At 46.0% G+C, this 11684-nt stretch overlaps 1 protein-coding gene across 1 annotated transcript; it reads right to left on the bottom strand.

The window, feature by feature from the left end:
- Positions 1-1316: 1316 nt before the first annotated feature.
- Positions 1317-6721, bottom strand: LOC108238207 (kidney mitochondrial carrier protein 1). The gene is made up of 9 exons (XM_017420152.3): positions 6525-6721; positions 6232-6379; positions 5969-6063; positions 5716-5801; positions 5071-5166; positions 4871-4995; positions 4641-4764; positions 2787-2867; positions 1317-2273 (listed from the first exon to the last, which is right to left on the bottom strand). Exons 1-9 carry the CDS (start codon positions 6580-6582, stop codon positions 2232-2234), a joined length of 855 nt encoding a protein of 284 aa, XP_017275641.1. The 5' UTR covers positions 6583-6721; the 3' UTR covers positions 1317-2231.
- Positions 6722-11684: the final 4963 nt, after the last annotated feature.

Consider the following 11684-nt stretch of genomic DNA (forward strand, 5'->3'; position numbering starts at 1 on the left):
GTGATTTCTTTCTGGATCAGCCCGCAAGGATAAACATGTCTCCTCTCCTTCCACATGTCCAACATCAATCTATTTATTTGTTTGTGTGCTGCAGAATTAGAAAAAGAAAAAAAACAACGGCGGGAATGCCTGGAAAAAGAGTTCGGAGGGAGAATTCTCACCATTTACCCATTACTCCTCTGTTGCCGTCACAGTCTCCGATTGGCCGTTTCTCCCATAGCTTTGACAAAAAAACAAACCAAAACAAAAGAAAAACATTCAGAACACATGAAAACATGCAACTTGACCAGGTACAATGCGCGATACGTCACATGGCTGAACTGGCACCTTGCTGTTAAGGTTTTAGGCATTTTGATGATTTTACCACAGGGAATAATCACCTCGCTCTTCTTGAAGCTTTCAAATAAACTCTGATTTCCACAACCTTTTCACGTAATATGCAGTTTATACATGAAAATTTGGGCTTTTGTCTTCTTTCACCCCATGTGTTTCTCACTGCAGCGTGTGCACAAACTGACTCCCGTCGTATCTGAACTGAGCGTTTCTGCCTCCCTAAACAGGAAGTGAAGGCTTTTTAAGACTCATTTCTCCTAAAGCAATGCATGACAACCAGACATGTCTAAGACTGTTTGAGGCTGACCTTCTAGTCTGCGTTTCTGTCTGTCTTATCAGGTGTTGTCAGTAGATGATGCGGACAGATGTGGCGTTACCACAGTGACCCTAATGAGCCACTTCCTACACTGTTTATACATCAGAACATCTTAGATAAAGCGAGACGTTCTTCTGCCTTAATCTGACCCAGTTGTGTTCAAACCAGGCTCGTCTTTGGCGTGAACCCATTACACGTTAAACGCAGCGCCTTCGTCGAGCTTCGTGGCGTCTCGTCTCTCAGTGTGGCTGAGGCGAAGCCACTTAAATATCCGCTCCTGCACAACTAACAAGTCCCCCAGTGGTCCTTTTCTAAATAAAACCGGCGAGGCACAGAGCCACAACGCTTCCCCGCTTGGCTCCCTCGAGCTCCCCCATCATCTCCTGGAACAGCCGCGATGAAGGAAAACTGAGGAGGGGGGGATTTAGCCGCAAAAAAACCCAACAAAACAATTACATCTTCAATTCCCCTGAAAAATTCACGAGCTGGTGGCGTGCCGCACGAACGCGTGTGTGAAGAAGAAAAGAAAAAGAAGTCCCTCTGAAACTGCAACTGTGCTAGATTTGTGGCCTCAGAGTCGGGCGCTAGGAGTTGGAGCTCCTCACAGTTGTGATCCGAGTCCACAGCGCCACACTGTGGCACCATCTGAAACAACAACAAGACGCTCTCCGATTTCCCCCTTTTTATTTCCATATACAAAAAAAGGACTACAGCGTTGTTTAAATAGACGCGTAACAAAATAACACTGGCGGACACTTTGGCTGCAGCGGACAGAAATACAAGTGTTCGGTCGGTTCGGCACCGTCGGTAACAGGATTCCTCTGATCGGACCTTGAAAGGTGTGGCTTACACAGCATCTGCATTCAGAAGAACTTTTGTTGTTTTTTTAAAGCGACTAATTACAAGAGCTCCTGCAGAGTGACTGAGGTTATATTTACCCTCACTCACTCATCACATATGTCCCGTCCACACAGCCACTCTGGCATTTCAACCATAAATAACTTATTCATTACAGTACACCAGGATGTACCTTTTACTCCATAAATACATGAGAGAAACCAGAAGCGTAATAAATAACTTCAGTTTCCACTAACCAGTCTCCCTATTTAGAAATATATATATATATATATATATTTATAAGAAACCCACTTTTTTTTGTCCAATCCATAAATATGTTTTCAAAAAAAGGGAATGATCACGCCGCCCCCCGTCCGCTGCTGTCCAACGGCCCACGTGCAGCGTGGGGGCGGCCAGATCCACAAACTAAGGCACACAGTTCAGAGAAGCGCTCCATGAGGGCATCTGAGCGAAGGGACCTGCGTGCCTCTTCCTCGCGACACCTGCCGCGGCGTTCAGCAGCAGCAGCAGCAGCGTACGGATGGGTGAATAAAGTCATCATGTGTTGGAGAGGGGTGGGGGGCGTTTTCTGTCCCGTCCGCATTCGCATCGGGCTTCAGAATCCAAACGGGCCCAGCGAGGGGCTGCGGCCGCCCCCGTTCACACCCACCCCCCCGTCCGGTCCCGGTTTTCGGTTCCCCGAGGCGACGCGCTCTGCTCTCAACACTCCGCTCGTCCCGTCAGGTCACACGGTGATCTTCTTCAGCTGCTCGTAAGTGAGGAAAAACTGAAAGTGGAGTAAAGGAAAATAAAAGTGTTTCTTCGGAGCAGAACGGGAGGTAAACTGGGGGGTGAATCCTGGCTCCTTTATGATTTATTACCTCAGTTTTCAGCTGGAATAACTTTCTACATCATATTACATCTTTTAGGGCTGAATGTTAAGTGGTGAATATCTGCCATCGAACAGTTTCTGCTACTCTGCTAAACATTCAGGCAGATGTTAACACCTGGATGAAGATTTCTTTGTTCAGTTTAAACCTGACGCCCCCTTCCTCTCCTGCTGCCCGAAGCGTACTTCGCTCTGACTGGTAGTAACGAGGCGGGGGGGTTAATAAGGCAAAGGGCTTCAGAAAGTTACATAAAAAGAATTAAACAGCATTAAACTAATCTTTCCCACAAGAACGGGCCAGCTCCGAATGCTCTGCCCCGCCGAATTCACACAACGCAGCTGATTTCCCCAGCCCGGAGAGCGTTGCGTCACGGATGTAATGTGTGAAAAGCTGAGTGGCTGAAAGGATACAATAATGTTCCACGGTCCCAGGCGGAGCCAGTTCGGGAAGAAGCCCTTATACAGCGCCATGAAGCCCTCCGAACGCCACGTCTGCAGGAAGAAAACAAACAGGATAAAAACCAATTTCTTCTAATTATCCTCTGAGGATCGCGCCGAGCTCCTCTCTGGGTGTTCCAACCAAGTCTGGGATGTTATTAAAACTACATGTTCAACATAACTCTGTAACGTGAATTATTTATCATATGCAGGAGCGAAAAATCTAACACACACACACGCAGAGTCATGGCAATTTAAAGCATTTGGACAAAAAAGTTTAATCACTTTGACCGAATTAAAATGTCACCATTTGTTGACGAGTCAAGCACTTAATCCAGACAAAAAAAACGCAGATTTTTTGGGGGGGCCTAATGCATCGAGATGAGATGTCGCTGGAAATAAAGGTCGACCTTGAAGAAAATAAACCTGTTTCGAAGACGGCAGCCGGCTGACTGGACGAGAACAAACAAATCACCGTGCGCTGGGAGACGCAAACGAACCCAAAGTGCTGTTATCAGGGCGCCGCTTAAAACGAACCCACGCGACCAACGTCACTTCCTCCCCGCTGACGCCCGCTCCTTATTTTTCATGGATCCGACTAAAAAGCGATGTGCTTTGGGCAAAGACTTTTCTTTGTGGGAATGCCTGACGCTGCCGTCCAGCTGGATGCGAAAGGAGAAGAGGTTCTGCTGCGTGATCTGATCCGAGCGTTCTGGATCTGCAGAACAACCAAGGCTGACAATGAGACGGGGGGTGGAGGCGTCAGAAACTCGACCCCCCTCGTCTCAGCTGGAGAATTACCAGCAGCCAGAGGCAGCAGAACCACAGAGACTGCAGGCGCAGGGCGCTTTAAAAGGCATCGGCGACCTACGACCTGCGCAGACCTGCTCAATAAGGAAACAAACAGGTTCCTCGACTGCTTTGGGCCTCACGCGTTTGCTGGTTCGAACGAAGAGGGAAACGTACCTGCTTCTATGTAATTAAGGAGCGACAGCAGGAGTAAGGGAGAGGCAAAAAATTCAGAAAGCAAGACCAGATTTTACCGTGACAGACCTGAAACATGAGGTGGAACTGCTCCGGAAGGCAAGAAAAGGAGCATGAGGGGAGTGTCTCAAAACAATTAAACTGATCCGAACCTCGTCGAGTCACAGTGGCAGACATGATGGAAGAGCCGGGCCTAGTTAGTAAACAATATTCATAAAATAAAACTCTCCATTAACCTCTCCGCTGAGGAAAGTTACGCGTGAAATTAATCGGCACCGTCACTATTAAACAAACGTTCACATGGCTACGTGGTCACCTCTGTGCTTCGATTTCCTGCTTGGACAGAGTCTTTTTAAATTAAATACAGCTGCAGAAGAATTACATTACACGTCCCCTTTACTCACTGATACAGACGCGAGAGGACACTTCTTTGCTAAAGGTGCATCAGATTAGTTTAATCTGAACGCAGATATGATCACTTAAACATGGCGGTAAGTTTGGTTCCTCCCCCTTTCCCAGGAGCAGTGTTACAACACACCTAAATAAAGAACTTCCACTGTCTGCTACAACAACACAAAGGCCCAGCTGTTAACTACCCGGAACATGAATTCTCATATTAAATCACCTTTAATGACGACAGGGATTTTATTACATCCGTCCTGCACAGCTCGACTGACAATGAGCTGCCAGCCTGCGGTCAGGTAACAGTCGATATGGTATTTTACCTCCCGGCAGCGGTGGCGCCGGCAGGGCGTTGCAGTCAAAGAAACACGCGAGAGTGAAGGAAGTAGCGAACTTCCGCGCAGAGGGCATGCCTGCGCACGAGCGCGGGTTCTGACTCACCTGCAGCAGGCAGTCCAGCGTTCCCTGGTACAGCGCCCCTCCCCTCTGGTTCATCATGCGAGTTCGGACGACGTCCACCGGATTCGAGGCCAGGGCCCCCGCCAGGCCGCACACGAAGCTGGACCTGAAAGACACGTGGGGGAACATTGAGTCTGTGCCGCCGCCGTCAACCAAACAGAACAGCCTGTGCAGGGACGTAAATGTGCTCCCGCTCGGCCGGTCGAACTCACACGAAGTGGGTGTACACGGTGTCCCCCATGTGGCCCGAGAGGATCAGGTGTTTCTTGGTGAGGTCGTAGACAGGAAGCTCGACCCCGACTACAATCGCTGCCCTCTGAGCTGTGAGAGAGACGCCCTGAAGCAAAGAGAGGGACGGCTGAACAACTGATCTCTGGCATCTGGACCGTGTGGAATGTGTTTTTTATTTTACCTTCCATAACCCTCTTGTTCCCTCCTCCTGGTAGATGTGGATGAAGTTGCCCATCATGCTGCCCTGGATCACATTTCCCTGAGCCTGCATCCGGATCTGAGAGAACGGCGAGAGTTAAAAACCTGAGCACGAGAACAATCGACACGTTCTTTCTGTCCCCGTGACGCAGTGTCTATTTTCCCCCCCAACTACAGCCCTGGGTGGGTTTTGTTCGCTCTGGCACGGGTTTGATAAATACAGGCTGTACACAGCAAGTGTGATGAAACACAATGTTCCTGACTTGCTGAAGCACACGAGGGCACGTTACGTCCTCAGAGCACTCGCTGTGGCAAAGAGGCACACTCCTCGTATCATCTGCAGAACACTATGTTAGGCCTCTGAGGGTCGGCGCTATAAATAAGCCACAAGTGGGGCCGTGAAAGCACCAGAGCGGCTTTCACTCCACCAGGCGTGCCACTAACAAAAAACAGAGCACATGCCCCCACCCCCCCTCCTGTATGTGCAGGACAGACTGTTATCTACTGCACACCTTGCAAGGGGGAGGGTCGGAGCAAAACAACACTCAGGACCCGCTCCGCTGCTTTCAGGTGACACGACACAGAGAACGCAATCCGACACCGCCGTCGTCTGTGCAGGCAGCTTTACCTTCAGCACGTCGGTGGGGTTGGCGATGGAGGAGGAAATGACTCCAGAGAGAATGCCGCACGCCACGTTCGTCAGCAACGTCTCGTCTGGAAGAAAAGGAAGGAAGGGGTTAAATTTACTGGTGCAAGTTCTGCCCTTGACCTTTCAGAGGAACGTGCTGGAGTGGGACCGTTCCCCTGGGGCAATGTGTGAATGCCTGAGTTTTGAGGGGATTGGGGAGGGATGGGACTGACACACACACATACACACACACCTTCTGGCCTGTCAACAAACAGCCTCTTGAAGCTCTGGTATGTCCCGATCTTTATGGTCCCATAGGAGGCCTGCCGGAGCATGGCAGGGGCAATTCTGCAAAAGGACAACAGGGAGTTTGTAAAAGCTGCACTAAAAGGTAGACAGAGGCTGTTGGTGTCACAGACAAGAGCAGGTGGAGACACTCTGATAAGCAGTTTCGTTTTGCCACAAAAAAACCCCCCGACCCAACCCACGTGCAGCGCGTGGAGTGAGCCCACTCACCCGGAATAAAGCGCCCGGAGCCCCTCTTCTCTCCCTATTCTCAGCATAGCGTGGAGCATGCCTCTGTAGCGGATCTCGCGGTACTTAATGTCGCCCACCTGGCCCTGGACCTGAAGGCGCGTCTTGGCCAAGTCGATTGGAAAGGTCCCTGCAACAAACACAGAGCAGCGAGTGAGTTAGTTTAGTGGACATGGTCATCACAATTCAAAACGAGCCGCACGCGCAACGCAGCGCGGCTCGGCCCCTCCGTCCCTCCCGCGTGTCCTGCCACGCGCGCCGGGCTCACGTCTCACCGCATTCCGCCGTCACAGAAGCGAGCCCGCCGAAGACGAAGGGCTTCCAGCTAGACATTTCCTTGGACACGGACGCGGCTCCTCGACGAACCCCGGTAAAGTACAGCGAGTTCTCGTCTTGTTGTTCTCTGCTTCTCCGGCGGTGGGAGGAGGAGGAGGAGTGGAGCACGGTGGAGCCCCTCCGGCAAGACGGGCGGACTCGTAGAGTCAGGCAGAGCTCCGCCCACCCGCCGCTCCTTCCCCGGCTTCTTGTCCCCGCCCACTGCCTGTTGCCTGGCAACCGTGTCAGCCTGCAGGAGGAGGCCGGGAGAGGTGACGTGAGGACATGTTGTCCCGCTCCAGGAATGTCCAAATGCTCCCAAACACAGGGGCCTCTGTTGGCACAGCAAAAGCAAGAATTGTTATTATGTTATTATGCTGTTATCTTCAGGGCTGTGGGGCAGTGGCAGGGTGACTAGAAAGTTGCAGGTTCGATTCCCATGTGTTGCAGAGTCCCTGAGCAAAACTCCTCATGTGTAGCTGCTCCTCTGGCTGATTAAAGAGCTGCCCACTGCTCCACGTGTATGCAGACCGCAAATATCAATGTATAACACTTTAAGCTATTAAAAAAATCTCCAAAATGGGAGCTGGGGAATACGGATGACTTTATTTTCTTATTTTACAGAGGATGTTATGAATTAAGAACAGCACAGACACAACTCATCAAAGCGCGTCCTCACCCCTAAGTTCATATTCACCAGTGAAAACAACATTCTGTATATAAAATTAATATATTCATATATGTGAAGCAATGATTGATTTGCTGAAATATATTTTCAGGAATTCGACTTTGAGCACTATTGTATTTATTCCTGTGGGTGTCCCGATGACTGCCTGCTGGTGTTAATGACCCTTGACCTCCAACCATTACTTGTGCATGGATGACCCATCCTGGAGCAGTATAACCTCAAAAACATAAAAACAAATTGTTCTGAGCAATTAGGAGTACATCTATATATATATCTATCTATAAATAGCTGGATAGATATATAATCTAGTCCCCCTGAATATGGTCAACCGGTCTAAAGCCAATGTCATCAACATTGGAATGGATTCAGGGTCTCAGGATGTTATTTACAATATTTTCTATGAATATAAATGAGGACAAGCTTCAAACTGATTAACTGAATGCATAAACATAAAGCTTTGCAGGCAACTCTCATCTCATCTCATTCTTAGATTCATTACTGTCTCATCCCTTCACCAGTCCTTCTCATTCAACCCCTTGATTTCAGTCTTATCCAAGCGTCTCCTTTCTTACAGTACAATATTTTAGTGCACCTGTTTAAAAATAATAATACTGCACATGGCACTTCAGCCATTCTGTTCTATGTAACTCAGCAGTGTAGTCTCTTCAGTTTCAGATTTATACATTATTGCTGCAGGTCTGTCTTGTATGAAATCAAGACAAACACATTCTTGATCTTGGGTATCGGAGGTACGACCATATTTATAACTAGAAATGTCTTCATGTCCCCTTTCTGTCAAGGCCAGATGCTCTTTTCCTTTTTGGAGTGCATGCAGGTTTGTATTCTGCACTATTTTACTTATAAGATCTGCAGGAAATAAATGCATAACGACATCTATTGGTTCCTCTCCCTCAACATTCACCTTCCACTTCCCTAAAAACGGGGGAATTGTCCTTCAGAATCAATGTCCTTGTTTTTCTGACCCTCAGCTCTGTCAGGCGGTGCATCTTCACTGCCAGAATTTGCCAGCTCTTCTTTTTCTGGCGGACACTCATCACTTCCACTAACTTCATCCTAACCTGAGTCAGCGGGCAGTTGCTTCATGATCTTGTAGGCATTACAAAAATCTTACTTGTTACTCAGATAGTGGCAACAGTGCACTTTTTCCCTTACAAAATCTTCAAGTTATGTATTAAAGTAAGTCAGTGTATTTACTGCTAAAACACCTGCTGCAGACGGTGCATATTTCTAGAACAACAGTCAGAGGAATAGTATGAATCGCTGTTGACATATAGCCACAGACGTCCAGTTCAGTGGACAGGTGAGCAATTATAATTTTTTACAAATATAAAGCTAATACTTGGAAAATATATCAGTATTATTGTTCTTTAGTTGTTACATGATGATACATTTTTTTAACTGCAAGGGTTTCTGCTGTAGAAGGATTGACAGGTTTGTTGCACTTGCAGTGGATGGCCAGTAGAAGGCAGTGTTCTGCATGATACACTAGTGTCCACTTTAGTGGTCTATAAGTTATAACATACAAACCACTGCTCAATTTGGGCAATTAAAGTAACCTATTTCTGTTCACAGCACAACAACAACTACAGCAAAATGTTTTTAAAACAATTAGAAGAAGTGGCAGCTGTAAACTTGTGAAAACTTGTTTCTAGTAAATGTTTTGTTAAAATGACACAGGTTAATGAAAGGACAATTTATGTCATGCAATGTGCATGAAAAGAGACATAACACATTAAAACAGACTGGTTGGAACTCCAATTGTTATCTGTGCTGGTTATCATCATGTAATCAATAATATCCATCCATCCACTTTCTTTACCTGCTTCTCCTCTCTGGGTCACACAGAGCTGGTGTCTATCTCCAGCCATCACTGTGTGAGAGCACTCTGGACAGGTCACAGGTTCCATCACAGGGACACATAGAGACACGATCACCTAGGGGCAATTTTAAGAGTTACCAATTAACCTAACATGCATGTCTTTGATCTGTGAGAGGAGACTGTAGTACCCGGAGTAAACCCACATGAACACAGGAAGAACATGCAAACTCCACCCAGAAAGGCCCCAGGCTGGGATGCAATCCTGCGACCTTCTTGCTCAAAGGCAACAACTCTGTAAAATAAAAAACTGAGGTGCATAAGTTGGCAGTTTCAAACTCGTTGTTTTACAATAACAACCTAACAGGATGGCTTTTCGTTTCGGTGTACCACCCGAGGATTTTCAGTGGCCCCATCAATACACTTCTGGAGGCGCCGCTGATCTTTGATCCTTACATCGCTGCTGCAACTCTGAAGACCCAGAAGAGCGTCCACCATTTGAAGACACTTCACTACTGAACAGAGCTAACAAACACCAGTCGCATTTTTAAAGGGTTTCATGCCATCTTCACCGTGTTTGGCTGTATGAAGATGTAATGAGGCGATAACTGTGGGTGTTACTGTCAGCACAGGACGTCAAGTTTTTAGATTTTCTGGCTGTCATCAGCTCGAATGAAACACACTCACACACACCTAATAAAACAATTCAACATTAATTTTTAATCACCTGGTCCAAAGACACGGAAGCTATTGAGAAAAACATAATTTTTAAATAAAAACATTATTAAAAATATGAAATGTTTTAAAATCCGATAAAATTAGGTGTGTGTTATTAGTCCAATCTAGTGAAACAAGTCATTTTGGTGCTCTTTCTGTAATTCATTCAAGCAGCAGACAAGCAACTGAAAACCCAGAGTGTAAGAATTAAAAACAAAATAATGTGTCAGCAATGATTTGTTGTTGAACTCTGCAAGTGTTTTGTCTACTCAAGTACGGTTTTAATCAATCTAACGGTCATGCGTGTAAGAATATGATGAATGGAGAAAACATAATCAGCACATCTCGCTGTGTTCTTGCCCAGCTGACGGAGTGAATCAAAGGGTCACGCTTTAAGCTATGACAGCAAAAATGTGCAAGCGTGGGAACTTTATTCGAAGTATTACTTTATTGTTAGTCAATAGACGGGAATTTATCCCCAGAGTTAAATCACGTGGAGCTGATTCTTTTAACCCTTGCAGCAAAACAGTTCAAAACAAAATAGCACTTGTGTTTTTTTAATGACATAGTTAATTTACGCCTGTTTTTCTTTAGATGATAGCTGAATCAGTGATGTCGTTCAGGCTTGTTTGGTTTCTTAATGCTTGGTGTAAAAGTGAACAACATAAAATGAGTCTGAGTCTAAAACTGTGGCGTTAAAGGTTGTGGGCGAAAACTGTGGCGTTAAAGGTTGTGGGCGATACGCGTTACCTCAAGGAATGCTGGGCCCTTAATTTAAAAGAAAAATTAAAAAAAAAGAAACTCTTCACCCGAGCAAACTGCAGAAACAATGGGGAGTCTAAGAGTGAGGCGATGTTTCAGTGAAGCCGTTGTTTTGTATAGAAGTGATGAAGTCATTAATCATCAACAGCCAATCGCCTGATTCCAAGTTCCACATGAATGTCTCAAAGTCAGCGATTTAGTCCTCAACAAGCAAAAAAAAAAAAAAAAAACCTCGCTTCGAACAAACACTCAGAACTGGCTCTGTGTTGCCGTGAAGACAACAAACGCAACCTTCCATTTTTTTTTTACCAACTCACATGTAGAAAGGTTATGGACAATAATATCTTACCTGTTGTAGATAGCTCTGTGAACAACCTCAGTTTAATTTAGATCAGATTAAGGAGCTAACAGCTAGTCTGAATTGGAGCCAAAACCAAAGTGGATTGCTGTCACTTTATAAAAGTTTTTAAATTGCCATTTTCACACAATATGAATATTTTTGCTCAGATGTAATGTTAGACCTGCCTGAAGTGCTCCAGGCTGCACCAAAGGTACCACATCTAGCTGCAAAGAACCTTCCCAAAAAATCCACTTAAATACGTGTGGAAGGTGAGACTGTCTGTGACAGAAAGGTTTCTAAACTAGTGTTCACGAACCACAATGACATCAGCTTTGGTCTTGACCCCGCTCAGCCTGGTCTGAATTAAACTATCTCTTCAAACTGAGGTCGTTCACAGAGCTGTCTACAACAGGTAAGATGTTGCTTGTTCATGAAACCCCACTTCCAAGCCTCTGACGTGTCGGTATAAGCAAGTAAACACAGAGTTAAACACATTTAAATCACACAGGCAAAGTTTAAGAGTAAAACAACAGGAAAAAAACGAGTGAATTACAGTAAAAATGGGATTTGCTGCTTTTAAAAGAGGCATTTTCTTCACAGGAAGATGAAAACGTTTTAATTCAGTGTTAAATTAGATTTAAAAAAACTCTTCAAAACATCATAGCTTTTAAATAACAGGAGGAAAAAAACTGAGAGACCTTTTTTCTCTTCTTAAAATTGTAATTTTATTTCATACCCAGTAGAGGTCAGGACAGAACCGCTGTCAGTGCCACCAG

The sequence above is a fragment of the Kryptolebias marmoratus genome, linkage group LG20 (assembly GCF_001649575.2).
Source record: "Kryptolebias marmoratus isolate JLee-2015 linkage group LG20, ASM164957v2, whole genome shotgun sequence".
Lineage (NCBI taxonomy): Eukaryota > Metazoa > Chordata > Actinopteri > Cyprinodontiformes > Rivulidae > Kryptolebias > Kryptolebias marmoratus.